Source organism: Heterodontus francisci, chromosome 27 (genome assembly GCF_036365525.1).
Source record: "Heterodontus francisci isolate sHetFra1 chromosome 27, sHetFra1.hap1, whole genome shotgun sequence".
In the NCBI taxonomy this organism is placed as follows: domain Eukaryota; kingdom Metazoa; phylum Chordata; class Chondrichthyes; order Heterodontiformes; family Heterodontidae; genus Heterodontus; species Heterodontus francisci.
This window is the reverse complement of record NC_090397.1, coordinates 29,447,687-29,464,046: the sequence shown is the minus strand read 5'-3', so window position 1 is coordinate 29,464,046 and position 16,360 is coordinate 29,447,687. Positions and strand designations below refer to the sequence as shown.

Here is a 16,360-nt window from a genome sequence, read left to right as displayed (position 1 = left end):
ACCTCTTTTTTAAAAAATATTAAGCTAAGGTCACCTTTTTCCACATCTGATTGGCCCATTCAATGCATATTGCCTTCCAGCAAGGTGGGTTATGGGTATCACATGACCTAAAGTTCCATTATTCTTGTAATGAGCTGATTAAACCTTGGGAACTCTATGGCTCTTGTGAATATGATCACCAGACTATGATCTTTCTGAAAATGGTAACCTCCCATGTCTCACCTTTCCAGATTGGCTCGCAGCTCACCTCACTGGCCTGGGGTACAACTGTTCCCCTTGACTGTTATAGTGTGTTTCTTTTTGTCTCCCTCTCTACCTCCCCTCCTCTCTCTCCCTATCTCTTCCTCACTGCCTCCCCTCTCTCTTTCCCTTTATATCCTCTTTCTGCCCATCTCTCTCTCTGTTTCTCCTTCCCTCTGTAATGAAACTTTGAACACAGCGCATTCCATCTGCCTAGTTTGAACAGATGTGAGTTTTGGCTGCCTTTCCTTTCTGTGGTTAGTTGATTCTGAATTTTCATCGACAGACATGTCATCTTGGAGTGACAGCAATGGCAAATAGCAATCTGATTACCTCCCACAAGGAGGATAGTCACCAGTTGTGTGTCCAACAATTTGTGAATGTGGTTTGAACCTTGCTGGGACTTCAGATACCAGAAGCTCCTCATCAGCAGCATAATGAAATGTATAGCTCACTACAAAATGTGTCAATTGTTCCTGACCACACATAGACAGACACCATATCCCATTGAGCAGTGCTTCCACCAGCGGATGTGCGGAACTTAAATAGCAACTGCTCAGAAAGCAGAGACTAGGGGTGTAGGGTAACTATTCAGAGTTACAGAAGTAGGGAAGTGGAGTCCCAGAAGGATCAGTCCTGGGACTGCTGTTTTTCACAATTTATATCAATGATTTAAACTTTAGAATCAAAAACAAAATTTCTAAATTTGCACCCAATTGGGAGGGACAGTCAACACTGAGGAGGACTTTAACAAATTACAAGAAAACATTAATAAGATTAAAGAATGGGCATATAATTGGCAAATGAATTTCTACATAGGTAAGTATGGGATAATGTATTTTGGTAAGAAAAATAAGACGATCACATATTAAAAAAATAAAAATCGAAATGAGGTAGAGAATCTGGGAGTACAAATACACTAAAGGTTGTGACACAGGTCAATAAGATCATAACAAAAGTAAACCAAGCACTAGAGTTTATTTCTGGAGGGACAGAATTGAAAAGTAGAGAAGTTATGCTAAACTTGCATTGAACCTTGGTTAGACCACTCATAGAGTACAGTCTGCATTTCAGTCATCGTATTATAAACAGGATATAGAGGCACTGGAAAGGTTTCAAAAAAGATTTACAAACATTACACCAGAACTGCAAGGTTATACCTATCAAGGGAGGATGAATAGGCTGGGTTTCTTTTCTCTTGAAAAGAGAAAGCTGAGTGGCGACCTAATAGAGGTCTTTATAATTATGTAAGTTTTTGATAGAGTAGACACAGAGAGAGTGTTTCCACTTGTGAGCAAGAGTAAAACTAGATAACATCAACTTAAGATAATTACCAAGAAATTAAACAGGGAATCTAAAAGAAATACTTTTATCCAGAGAGTGGTGGGAATGTAGGAACTCGCTACCACAGGAGTGGTTGAGATAAATAGTGTAAATACCTTTAAGAGGAAGGGAATTGAGATTTGTGCTGGTAGAGGAAAGGCGGGAGGAGGCTCAAATGGAGCATAAACACCATCATGGACTGGTTGGGACACATGGCCTGTTCCTATGCTGTGCATTTCTAAGTAATGCTATGTGAAAGATTTTGTACTATCTTGGGCTAAAATATAAATCGTCTTTTCTCACTAGACCACCAGATGAGAATAGGGTAAGCTTCCAATGAGAAAGCAGACTACATTGATTGTTCTGGTAATTAGTCATTGTAAGAGACAGATGATGTATTGGCTACATCATTTAGCAGTTCCTGAGTGTGTAAAACTTTTCACCACAAATTGTGTCATGTTCAAGATGCTTCATTATGTCTTTGAGATTGCCATAATAGGATACAGTTTTAAGGATGCTGAAACAGGAGTGTAAAAATTTACCCTATGTTATTTTGGTCTCATAAAAACTTAGAAATATCAGAGAAATTTGATCAGTATATACTATTTTATCCACTGATTTATTTTTGTTTCTGCTTTGCCACAGTTCTGCCCACCTGACTAGTCCATTGACATCTTACTGCAGTCTACAGCTTTCTTCTTCATTATCAACCACATGGCCAATTTTTGTATCATCTGCAAACTTCTTAATTGTACCCCCCACATTCAAGTCCAAAATCATTGATATATACCACAAAAAGCAAGGGACCTCATACTGAGCCCTGCCAAACTCCACTGGGAACAGCCTTACTGTCACAAAAACATCCATCAACTGTTACCATTTGCTTTCTGCCTCTTATGCAATGTTGGATCCAACCTGCCACTTTGCCTTGGGCCAAAGGCCTTTACTTTCATGACCAGTCTGCCATTTTGGACCTTACCAAAAGCCTTGTCAAAATCCATTTAGACTATATCAAATGTACTACCCTCATCGACCCTCCTTGTTACTCCTCAAAAAGTTCAATCACGTTAGTCAGGCACTACCTTCCCTTAACAAATCCATGCTGACTGTCTTTGATTAATCCATGTCTTTCTAAATGAAGATTTTTCCTGCCCCTCAGAAGTTTTCCAGTAATTTTCCCACCATTGAAGTTAGGCTGACTAGCCTGCAATTACTCAGTTTATCCCTTTCTCTCTTTTTAATAATGGTACAATGTTATCTGTCCTCCAGTCCTCTAGCACCACACCTGTAGCCAGAGAGGATTGGAAACTGATGGTCAGAGCCTCCATTATTTCTTCTCTTGCTTCCCTTAACAGCCTAGGATACATTACATCTGGGCCTGGGGATTTATCCACTTTCAAAGATGTTAAACCCATGATACTTCCCCTCTCACAATGTTAATTTCATCTCATATTTTACACTCCTCCTCCCTGACTGTAATATCTGTATTGTCCCTCCCTTCTCTGAAAACAGGCACAAAGTATTCATTAAGAACGATACCAACATCCTCTACTTCTATACACAGAGTCCCTAATAGGCCCTACTCTTTCTTTAGTTATCCTATTGCTCTTTATGTATTTATAAAAAAACGCTTAAGTTTTCTTTAATTTTACATGCCAATATTTTTTCATGCCCTCTCTTTGCTTTCCTACTTTCCTTTTTAATTTCACACCTACAATTTTTATACTCCTCTACGTTTTCTGCAGTATTGAGCTCTCAGTATCTCTCATAAGCTTCCCTTTTTTTCTTTATCCTCCCCTTTAAGCCCTCTGACATCCAGGGGGCACTGGATTTGTTAGTTCCACCTTTTTCTTTAAGGGAACATACTTGCTCTGAACCCTCGCTATCTCTTCCTTGAATACCTCCAACTGATCTAGCACTGATTTACCTTCAAGTAGCTGTTTCCAGTTTCAGCTAAATCACATATCAGCTTGGTAAAATTAGCTTTTCCCCATTGAGAACTTTTATTCCTGGTCTATCTTTGGCCTTTTCCATAACTGCCCTAAATCTAACTGAATTATGATCACTTTCACCAAAGTGCTCTCAAACTGATATCCCTTCCACCTGCTCAGCTCCATTCCCTAAAGCTAAATCCAGAACCGCCCCCTCTCTCATTGGGCTTGCCACGTATTGGCTTGAAAAAAGCCTCCTGAATGCATTTGAAAGCCACAACTGAATCTGTCTTCACCACACTCTCAGGAAGTGCATTCCACATCCGAACCACATGCTGAGTAAAAAAAGTTTTTCCACATGTTGCCTTTGGTTCTTTTGCTATCCACCTTAAATCACTATACTCTGATTCTTGATCCTTCTGTTAATGGGAACAATTTCTCCCAATCTACACTGTCCATACCGCTCATGATTTTAAACACTTCTATCAAATCTCCTCTCAACCTTCTCTTCTCTAAGAAGAACAACCCCAGCTTCTCCAATCTATCCACGTAACTGAAGTCCCTTATCCCTGGAACCATTCTCGTAAATCTTTTCTGAATCCACACTAGTGCCTTCACATCCTTCTGAAGTCTGCTTCCCAGAATTGGACAGTGGCCAAACCAGTGTTTTATAAAAGTTCACCATAACTTCCTTGCTTTTGTACTTTATGCCCCTATTTATAAAGATTCTGTATATCTTCTTAACCACTTTCTCAACCTGCCCTGCCACCTTCAATGATTTGTGTACATATACTCCCAGGTCTCTCTGCTCCTGCACCCACTTTAGAATTATACTGTTTATTTTATATTGCTTCTCCTCGTTCTTCCTACCAAAATGTATCACTTCACACTTCTCTGCATTAAATTTCATCTGCCATCTGTCCAACCATTCCACCAGCCTGTCTATGCCCTCCTCAGGTCTATCCCTATCCTCCTCATGGTTCACAATACTTCCAAGTTTAGTGTCATCTACAAATTTTGAAATTATGGCCACGCACACCGAAGCTTAAGTCATTAATATAGATCAAGAAAAGCAGTGGTCCTAGTACTGACCCCTGGGGAACCCTCTATGTACATTCCTCCAGTTTGAAGAACAACCGTTCACCATGACTCTCTGTTTCCTGTCTCTCAGCCATCTCTGTATCCATGCTGCCACTCCCCCTTTTATTCCATGGGCTTTAACTTTGCAGATAAGCCTGTTATGTGGCACTTTATCAAATGCCTTTTGCAAGTCCATGTACACCACATCAACCACATTACTCTCGTCAACCCTCTCTGGTACCTCATCAAAAAACTCAATCAAGTTAATTAAACGTGATTTGCCCTTAACGCAACTGTGCTGGTTTTTCGTAATCCACATTTGTCCAAATGACTGTTAATTTTGTCCTGAATTATCGTTTCTAAAAGCTTTCCCACCACCGAGGTTAAACTGACTAGTCTGTAGTTGCTGAGTTTATCCTTACATCCTTTTTTGAGCAAGAGTGTAACATTTGCAATTCACCAGTCCTCTGGCAGCAACCCTGTATCTAAGGAGGACTGGAAAATTATGGCCCATGCCTCTGCAATTTCCACCCTCACTTCCCTCATATCCTTGGATGCATCTCATCTGCACCTGGTGACTTAGCAACTTTTAAGTACAGCCAGCCTATCTAATACCTTCACTTTATCAATTGTTAGCCCATCCAGTGTCTAAATTACCTAACTACCTCTTCTTTCACTATGACTTTGACAGTATCTTCTTCCTTGATAGAGACAGATGCAAAGTTCACATTTAGTACCTCAGTCATGCCCTCTGCCTCCACATGTAATGAGCCTCACCCCTCCTTTTACTACCCTTTTACTATTTATGCGCCTATAGGAGACTTTTGGATTCCCTTTTATGTTAGCTGCCAGTCTCTTCTCATACTCTCTCTTTGCTTCTCTTATTTCTTTTTTCACTTCCGTTCTGAACTTTCTATATTCAGCCTGGTTCTCACTTGTATTATCAACCTGATTGTTCCGTTATAGTTTTGCCGGCCAATCTCTGATTCCAATTTACCTGGTCCAATTTACCTGTACCAGATCCATTCTCACCCACTGAAATTGGTGTCCCCCCAATTAATTATTTTTATTCTTGATTTCTCTTTGTCCTTTTCCATAGCTAACCTAAACTTATGATATTATGATCGCTGTTCCCCCAAATGTTCGCCTACTGACACTTGATCCACTTGACCCACCTCATGTCCCAGAATCAGGTTGAGAGGAGATTTGATAGAAGTGTTTAAAATCATGAGCGGTATGGACAGTGTAGAGTGGTAGAAATTGTTCCCATTAACAGAAGGATCAAGAATCAGAGTATAGCGATTTAAGGTGGATAGCAAAAGAACCAAAGGCAACATGTGGGAAAATCTTTTTTTCCTCAGCATGTGGTTCGGATGTGGAATGCACTTCCTGAGAGTCTGGTGAAGACAGATTCAGTTGTGGCTTTCAAAAGGGAATTGGATAATTATCTGAAGAGAAAAATTTTTCAAACTACAGGGAAAGGGCAGGGGGAGTGAGACTAGCTGAGTTGCTCTTGCAGACAGCTGGCACAAACATGACAGGCCAAATGGTCTCCTCCTGAGCTATAATTGTTCAATGATTCTATAAATGGAACTTCTTGTTGTCATCGGTCAATGTTAGTGTTTCTATCTCTGAGTTCAGGAGCATACGAAGGGCAATCCATACTATTTCCAGTACAACACAGTGGCAAAAGGGAAATTATTAGCACTGAGACGCACTATATCCCATTCACTACATGCATAAACTTTAAGTTTCTTTTCATAGGTGAAAGAGCCTGTCTATGCAAGCATGAATAAAAAGTGTTGGGATAGGCCTTGATCATACAAACAATTTACTGCATTTATTATTTGATTCAGTTCAGTTCAGAAGTTCCTCTAGAATCTTTAATAACACAATTATCCCACTCCCATCATCAGATTCTTTCTTTGTTTTCGTTTAAGTGGTACCTGATGGAAATGCTCTTGATCGGTTCTCAATGTTAGAAGATTGTGTTGGTGAAGTGTAATGTATAGGATTGTTTTTTTTAGATTAGAGATACAGCACTGAAACAGGTCCTTCGGCCCACCGAGTCTGTGCCGAACATCAACCACCCATTTATACTAATCCTACACTAATCCCATATTCCTACCAAACATCCCCACCTGTCCCTATATTTCCCTACCACCTACCTATACTAGTGACAATTTTTTATAATGGCCAATTTACCTATCAACCTGCAAGTCTTTTGGCTTGTGGGAGGAAACCGGAGCACCCGGAGAAAACCCACGCAGACACAGGGAGAACTTGCAAACTCCACACAGGCAGTACCCGGAATCGAACCTGGGTCCCTGGAGCTGTGAGGCTGCGGTGCTAACCACTGCGCCACTGTGCCACTTTATATATCTTCATCTTATTCAAAAATGTTAAAAGGGGTTTGTTGGAATAAACTTGGAGCATTTCAAATGTATAAATTCAATATGTTATGGAGCTCAAAAACAAAAGTGAAATCTTTCAGTACTGCGAGGTTTGCTTCAGAAATCCTTCACTGACTGATGCAATGAAAATGCAAAGAACACCAGCATTATCACTTCCACCATTCCACACTGCTAAAAAAAAAATGTCATCCAGTAGAATGAGAGATTTGTAAATTGTTCTTTTTCATTACAGTAAAAGCATTCAGCAGAAAAACTCTATTTTAATTAAACACAACTTGCCCTTTATTCATTCTTTGTATTTAACTAATTATTTACGTCTTATCCTATCTTTGCCAGAGGAGAGTCTTTGCCAACGTGAAGCCTCTGCGGAAGAAGAACTCCATGATGGACATATCCCTGAGCAGTTTGCAGGTTTATTGCATGGCTCTTCCCCAGCCTGTGAGTCTCCAGAGAACCCTTATCATCTGTACACTAAAGCAAATAAGGAGTTCAGCAGTGAGGACGCCTTGAGAATCAAAGGGCCAACCCGGGAGCCAAATTTAATTAAAGCAAATTCACTACAATGCACAGATGAAACAAATGAGGCACAGCGGCTGCAAGCTGTCAGTGATGCATCAATATTAAACAGAGAAAGCAAACCACAAGTTGTTTATAAAACCATTTTCCACACAAAAGTGAACCAGAATGACAGTGACACAATTGTCAGCACCAGAACTTTTCGGAATAACGATCACAGGATAAGCAACACAGGAGAGAAGCTTGGCTTTGAGGATAGAGCATGCACTTTAGGAAGGGTAAGATCAGGAGGAAAGACTCTTCTTGAATTACAATTAGCCAGAAACATTTCAAAGTCGGATTCCAACCTTATTACTTGTTCACCTATTGAGGAAGAATCAAGGAGCAGTCGCTGTGAGTCTGTATCAAACTACTTCAAAGAAAACAAACAATGTGCCGGAAAATGTCTGGAACGAACCCCTTCCTTCACAGCTGAATGGGAAGAGGTAAGAGTTATTATAAAAGTGCCATCTGCTCCAAATGTATATTGTGGACATTCCAAGATTGCATACTGTTTAAATCATGATTTGTATAGGGGGAACGGTGAGATTATTAAAGTAATGGCAAATTAAATTATCAAATAGGTAAGTGAATGGTAGCATGTCATACAACTAATGCAGTATACTGAAGCCCAGTGTGCACTTCCCACCAAATGAACCATACTTGCCCATATATTATTAATGGTACTGTATAAACCAGCTTGAGAGGACATAACATACAGAGTCCAATTATACTTGCTTAGACAGATATATTAGAAAGTTATTAATTTAATAATCCAGATCTTGACTCAGTCCCTCACAATGAGTTTATTTAATTTTATCCTGAAGCTAAAAAATATAATTTCTAAATAATTTTTGGGAGTAACAATTCTTCTTAAAGAAACTTTAAACGTGCTGTGAGGGGCTGCATGATGGTGTGGGTTAGCACACTATCTTTTCACCTGCGGGATCTGTATTCCACTCCAGCCCAGAATGAGAGCCTGAAAATCTCCTAGCTGCTGGCTACACATGTCTATTAGCCATCAGTTTGGATATTAGCAATCCAGTTCTTTGTGGATGCGAAAGTGCTCATATTTCAACAGGACATGACAGTCTCATTGAGAAGAGCCACTAGATTGTGGAAGGAATTACACTGGTGTAATAGGTGCTATCGAGAACGAGCATAGGGCACATTTGAGGGGCAGAGTTGAGGTAGCTTTACTCGGCATTTGGTGGTTCACCCAACCTGTGCTTGGTTAAGGCTTTTTGCTCTCACTGGATGACAAAAAATAGAAAAGTATCCCCAAAGTTGGCACCCTCACTGCAATGAGCCCAATTAATGTATTCAGTAAATTACTGTATTTTGAGTAACCACCTATGAGAACCTACATTGTGGACTTCTCACCAACTGAACCATAGAAGTACAGAAAAGGGTCATTTCCCCCATGGTACCTGTACTGGCTCTTTGCTGGAACAATTCAAAAAGTAATCCCTCTGCCCTACTTTCCCATAGCCATGTATTCTCCATTTCTTAAATATATACCCAGGTTTCCCTTTAAAGGTGCAATGATCTCAATTATTCCCTGTGGAAAAACACTACATGTTCCAGCCATATGCTGAGTAAAGATATTTCTTCAAACCTCTCTTCTCGCTCTCTTAGTGACATTTGTAAATTTATGAACCTTCATCACTGATTCCCCAACTGGAGGAAGTAGTCTTTCCGTCTTCAGCCTATAAAATCTCTTCATAATTTTAAGAATCCTTGAATCTCCTCTTGACCGTCAGTATAAACAGTCTCAGAGTCCCAGATGTCACCTCAGAGCTATAGTTTCCCATCCCTGGCAAAATGCTCCCAAATTGAGGTTGTGTGCTCTCTCTTCAGTCCTAACATCCTTTTTGTAATGGGATGCCCAGTGCTGCAGGCAGTACTCCAACAATTCCTTGGCCAAAGCTTTGCATACATCGATTGTTACTTCTTTGCTCTTGTAATCTGTGACCCTATTTATATAACCTAAAATGCCAATGATTTACTCTATGGCTTTATATACCTGTATTTGCATTCTCAGGAAATTAAATATTTAGATCCCTAGGTGTCTCTGTTCATCCACCCCTTTCTATATTTTTCCATGAGAGTAAAGTCACATTCCTTGTTTTTCCTTCCAAAATGAGTTACCTAAACCTCTTCATATTAAATTGTATCTGCTACCTTCATTATCAGCCAGTTAATGCTGGAATTTAGTGAGCCAGTGTTTCCCTCAGTCACATATAGTGGTAAGCCTATAAGATCTTGAAAGTCACTCAACAGCAGACAAATGTGCTAGAGTGTCGACCAGCTTTGGAGTGCATTCTTGCAACCTGTTGGCTCAGTAATGACCTCTGTCACTTGAATGTAAGTGCTGTGACCAGAGGATTATTTTCAACAGTAATGGAAGCAGATTTTACTTACTTTTGAATAGATCTGGACCTCAAACACAAGTAGTCTTTATGACTTCCAGGATTAATAGGGAACAAATTGGAAGGATGGTATTTTTATATCGTAAATAGATTATAGAACTACTCGAGTAATGAGGATTTTGGTCATTAGTTATTTTCCGCTTATAAGTGTAACTTCTGTTTTCTACGACTCGAGATGTAGTTGCTTTCTGGATTTTTTGAGAACAGGAGTGTAACTAAGACTAAAGCTGAACAAACAGTTGTAATGGATCCCATGGTGCACCTAATCAGATTGGAGCACAGCCTTTGCTTCTGCAGGTGTGTAAAGCTCTGGAAAGGATAAGCTGGTGAAGCAGCTATTTAGAGATTAATGGTTCTTACTATGTTCTTTGCAGATTGATAAAATCATGAGCTCTATAGGAGCTGGAATCAATACTGGCCTGAAAGGAAAGCATGATGATGCTACAGGTAAAGAACAAAATCTGAAGTCCACACAATTACCTTTGCATTAAATTCATGAAAAAGCAAGTATTTATGACTGAAGAATAATAAGATTCTTCAAGACACTTGCCAGAGTGTTGCTATTTATGTAGTCTTGCTAACTTCATTTAGTGAAAATGTTTTTTTTTTCTGGGCCTTTATTAAGAGTGTGCATCATTTGGAAAAGTATGGGCTAATAAATGAATTTCAGCATGGATTTTGTTAAAGGCAAATCATGGTTGACCGGCTTGATTGTGTTCTTTGATGAAGTAATGGAGACGGTGGATGAGGATAGTGCGGTTGAATGTACATGGATTTTCAAAAGGTTTCTGGCAAAGAGCCACATAATAGGCTCGTAAGCAATGAGATTAATGGGACAGTGGCAGCATAGATACAAAACGTGCTAAGGGACAGAAAGCAGAGAGTAGTGGTGAACAGTTGTTTCTCAGTCTTGAGGGAAGTATACAGTAGTGTTCCCCATGGGGTGGGATTAAGACCACTGCTTTTTTGATATATATTAATGACCTGAACTTGTGTGTAAAGAGCAGAATTTCAAAGTTTCCAGATGACATGAAACTCAGAAATGTAATAGACACTGACATGACTAGCAGAAGGCCATTAAGACAGGCTGGTGGCATGGGCAGATACATGGCAGATGAAATTTAATGCAGAGAAGTGTGAAGTGATACATTTTGGTAGGAAGAATGAGGAAAAGCAATATGAACTAAACGGTACAATTTTAAAGAGGGTGTAGGGACAGAGAGACCTGGGGTGTAAGCACACAAACTTTTGAAGGTGACTGGACAAGTTAAGAAGGCTGTTAGAAAAGTGCATGAGATTTGTGGTTTTATAAATAAAGGCATAGATTACAGAAGCAAGGAATTTATGCTAAACCTTTTTAAAACATTTGTTAGGCCTCAGCTAGAGTATTGTGTTAAACTGTGGGAACCACACATTAAGAAGGATGTCAAGGCCTTAGAGAAGTGATTTAGTTTAGTTTAGAGATACAGCACTGAAACAGGCCCTTCGGCCCACCGAGTCTGTGCCGACCATCAACCACCCATTTATACTAATCCTACACTAATCCCATATTCCTATCACATCCCCACCTGTCCCTATATATTTCCCTACCACCTACCTATACTAGGGGCAATTTATAATGGCCAATTAACCTATCAACCTGCAAGTCTTTGGCATGTGGGAGGAAACCGGAGCACCCGGAGGAAACCCATGCAGACACAGGGAGAACTTGTAAACTCCGCACAGGCAGTACCCAGAATCGAACCCGGGTCCCTGGAGCTGTGAGGCTGCGGTGCTAACCACTGCGCCACTGTGCCGCCCAAGGTACCAGAAATGTGGGACTTCAGTTATCTGGAGAAAGTGGAGAAGCTGGGGTTGTTCTCCTTAGAGCAGAGAATGTTAAGAGGAGATTTGATAGACGTGTTCAAAATCATTAATAGTTTTGATTGAGTAAATAAGGAGAAACTGTTTCCAGTGAAGAAGATTAGCAACTGGAAGATACAGATTTAAGGTGATTGGCAAAAGAACCAGAGGCGACATAACGAAACATATTTTATGCAATGAGTTCTTATGATCTGAAACACACTGTCTAAAAGAGAATTGGAAGCAGATTCAGAAGTAACTTTCAAAAGGGAATTGGATAAATACATGAAGGGGACAAATTTACAGGGCTATGGGGAAAGGAGGGGGAGTGGGACTAATTGGTTAGCTCTGCCAAAGAGCCAGCACAAGCAAGATGGGAGGAATGGCCTCCTTCTGTGCTGTATGATTCTGTGATTAGTTTTAAAGGTCTGCTGCCAATAACCTAACTGGTACCAAGTCCCGCTTACCATCACCCTTGTCACATTGACCTACATTGGTCCCAGGTTCCCAAGATTTCAAATTTCAAATTCTTTCTCATTTTTAAATCCCTTCATGACACCACCCATGCCTATCTCCATATCCACCTTCAACCTACAAACTTCTCCCCCAACACTTTGTTGTTTGAGTCTGGCTTCTTGTGCATTCCCCTCTCCTTCTCATCCCATCATTGTTGGCTATGCTTTCAGCCACTTCAGCTTGATGCTTAGTCATTCTCTTCCTAAACTTCTGTGTCTCCTCCACCTCCCTCTACTCTGCCAACGACCCTCCTTAAAGCTCTTGGTCACCGCCTATAATATCCCCTCCTTTGAGTAAGTGGCAGCTCTTCTTTTGAGAACGTCTCCATGAAGTGCTTAGAGACATTTTTGAATGTTATATAAAATGCAGGTAATTGTTATTAGATGATGAAACTGTCTTTTTTATTGTGCCACAATATTATTTGTCACTGCATCAAACAAATTCATGCGCATCATTCATTACAGCTGCTGCATTCTCTTGCCCTTCCCAAAATAGCTGCAATCCCACTTTAATGGTGAAGAATAATGAGAGAATCTATTAAAATAATGAGGTTATAGTTCAACTTGATATGTAGTTTGTGGCTCTGCCATGGGCATATAGAACGGTTGTTCTGATGCAGTGTGATATACTTTATGACAGTTAAAACAGAGGTCTGGACAGTTGTTAATGTGAATACTCTCAACTTAGGTTTGTGAATATTTCTTTGAGGGCACAAATATTAGTTTGAATTAAAAGTTAAACAGGGTTTTTCAACATTTTCTTGATGTAACTGCAAGTACCTTCTGGTACTCCGTCCATAAAACATTTGAAAAATGTTTATTGCTTTTAAAAGTTTTAGTATTTTTGCTGAAAGTGTACTGAACTGTGGTATTGTTTGAACATGATATTCAGGACTGGTGTTTGTGTTTTCTGTAGGACGAAACAGTAGCACTTACAGTAAGTAGATGAAAGAATTTTGCACAGTGGTATTTCCTGCATTTGTTTTAACTGAGTTCATCATTCAAGGTTGGCGTATGTGTGTGTGTAGGAGGGAACAGCATCAGCATCTGCATCAGCAACAGATTTACAGCTAGCAGACAAAGAAATCTGGCTTTCTGATGGCCTTTATAGAGACTGTGAGGTGTAGCCTGGGCTGGGCAATGAACAGGAGAAGGGGGGGAGCATGAAGCATGGTACAGCATACTGATGAGTGTGGGAGTACTTGATAAAAAGAATCCTAGCTGCTGGCAGAACAGTGCTTACCGAGGAGAACTGCGACATTCACACGTTCAGGGACCAGCCTGCTTTTAATATTCTCTCTCTGATGTGTTCTTTAGACAGAGTACTATATATATAGACAGACACCTTGGCATGCTGGATCCACATCTTGTTCTAATACCTGCTGGCTTTGAGAAGCATTCCAGCATTTAGTCAAGCTACAGAGAATAATATTATCAATAGACTTGTGCACCACAAAAGCTATCAAGCTGGCGGGCTCATTCGACAGTCACATTCCGAGGAATACGATGTGGCAATGCCACCTCTCAACCTCAGAATGCCCCTATTACCGGATTGATGGTATGTCACTACTGAAGCGGCTTCCCCTTCAACCTCTTACAGGACCCAGAGTTGTATTTCAGACTGTGGGACGGTGGCTGGAGAGCATAGGACTCCCCCAGTATGAGAACCACCTGCTGGCTAACGGATTTGACAACATCCAATTCATGGTAAGCTACCTTCTGTTTTATTTTTGCGCATGAACAGTTGATGTTTTCTCAAAACCATGCTACTTCTTATCTCGCTCTTCACTTTCTCTATTTCTCTGTCCCACTATATCATGACCTGTATCCGTTGTACTGTTGCCTCAGCAACTGTGGACCTGTGTGGTATTGTAAAGCTCTAAATCACCATGCCAAAAGGACAGAAGGAAGTATAGTTCATCTACCATTAATCCTGATAGATTTCTACCATTAATCCTGATAGATGTATCAATTTCTATTGCAACGTAACTGATATTCCTGTGCAGTGGAACATAAAAGCTTTGCTTGGAACTCAAATCTTTTTCTGAGTTTGAGTGTGCATTTGTTTTGTAACTATGCATCATGTCTTGCACTCCGTGCGGCTACAAAACATAAAGAATTTAGTTTCTGGAAAGAAATTCATTTGTAGATATACATATGTGAATGCTATAATTAAGGTAGAGTTGAAAGTGAACTCTGTGAAAATGTGTACACCCGGAAGTTTTGCTGTCTGTAACTAACTAAAAAGGTGCTTGAATGCTACAGTGATGAATATAGTAAGACATGAGAGATTTTCAATGGCCAAAAATCTTCGGTTGAAAGATTATTGTAACATTTTAGAATCTATATTTTTTGGCAAAATAGAAGTTTACATAAAAATAGAACTTTGTTGACTCAAATCCAATTCTGATCATTAGATTTGTGAATAAAACAGAGTAGAAGTTACCTGTCTGAGCCAGATAGGAAGATACCTTTGTCTAAGTGCTTGTAGAAGGGCAGTAACTTCTCTCCTACCAGCTTTATAGAAATCATTTTGTATTTTATTTCCACTGTATACAGCTCATAGAAATATGTGGTGACTTTCAGCTAGAGGGAAAAGCAATTATTGTAGTTACTAGGAGACCAGCTATAATTAGCTGTTTCTTACAGAGAGTGTCAATCACTGACAGAATGCCTACATTATAATCTTTTCTACCCACACTAAGCTATAACCAAGATTGATTTTTAAAATGGATGTAGATAAATTGGATTAATGCAGAATTGTATGTTTTTCATGTATTTATCTTATTGATAAGTTAGAATTATAATTCTACAGTTTATTTATATCATTTCAGTGAAAGGATATTTTTTGTTGGTTCTAGTTGGTTTACTCCTGCCTACAGTGCATTTGATGTAATTTTGAATGTAAAATCTAATTCTTGATCCATTATCAATTCTTTCAAGCCATAAGTCTGACAAGAAAAAGCATCTTCCATTACACAATAGCCTCTGCAAAGACCTCAGCAGAGAATTATGTGTTAATTATATTTAGGTGATGAACCAATAATGTCGTAGTTTTGCTGTTGTGTTGCTAAAAATACTGAAGGTAAACTGTTGAGATTTTGGACAATGAGTTGTATATCAGCTCAGCCAGGCCACCCATTCCTTTCAGGTTACTCAGAGCTGGTGTATTTAATAAACATTTGCAGTGTTGCTGTCAAGGTAAGTTTTGTCAATTCGGAAAGCAGTGTGTTCATTATGTTACACAGATATTTAAACTTTTTAAACTGAAGACAGATTTATTTTTTAAATTAGGGGGAGCTGACACAAAATTCTGTTTCCTATGGTGAAATATTTGAACTTCACTCATAGGTTCTTCTTTATAATATGATAATTAAAATTTCTTGTTGTCAAAATGATTTCATAAGACATACGAAAACAGAAGTAGTGTTTACCTCTAGCGGGGAAGAAGTGGAATTAAAAATATTTTTAATTAACACATTTCAGAAATCCTTACTGGAATGTTCATATATCCAGTTGTAATAATAAATTTATATTTTATATATAAGACAAGAAATATCGGGACACGAGTAGGTCATTCAGGCTCTCAAACCTGTTCCACAATTCAATCAAATCATGGCTGATCTTTTCCTCAACTTCATTTATTCGTGTTTGATCCATATCCCTTGATTTCTTTCTACCTGCTTCAAGTGAGTCACTTTTTAGCTGCCAGAAGAAGTTAGGATTTTCGGGCATGAGTGCAGAGATTAATTTCAAAAGGGCTTAGCTAATCCAGATGAAATGTTGATGCACTGCTAACTATGGGGAAAAATGGAAAAGAATTGCTGACCTGTAGCACGTGGAAATAAATCCCTCAGTTTATTGTTTATACAATGTTTGTTAATACATCAACATTGAAAAAACTACATCAGTGTTATATCAATATTACAGGATTTCCTAACTGTCGATTTAAAAATGTGTTTTTTTAAATCCCCTCTCCCTTTCCTGCTTGAGTGAACACTCTGTTAAGCTGCTTTTCTTCTTGCTGG

At 39.4% G+C, this 16,360-nt stretch overlaps 1 protein-coding gene across 17 annotated transcripts in view; it reads left to right on the top strand.

The window, feature by feature from the left end:
- The window catches only part of anks1b (ankyrin repeat and sterile alpha motif domain containing 1B), an 831,451-nt gene that overhangs the window by 699,319 nt on the left and 115,772 nt on the right, over positions 1 to 16,360 (top strand). For all 17 annotated transcript variants that reach the window (XM_068059073.1, XM_068059064.1, XM_068059059.1 and 14 more), the window contains 3 exons: positions 7,325 to 7,989; positions 10,350 to 10,422; positions 13,933 to 14,039. In XM_068059073.1, the coding sequence (XP_067915174.1) occupies positions 7,325 to 7,989; positions 10,350 to 10,422; positions 13,933 to 14,039 (845 nt within the window). The remainder of the gene's footprint in view (positions 1 to 7,324; positions 7,990 to 10,349; positions 10,423 to 13,932; positions 14,040 to 16,360) is intronic.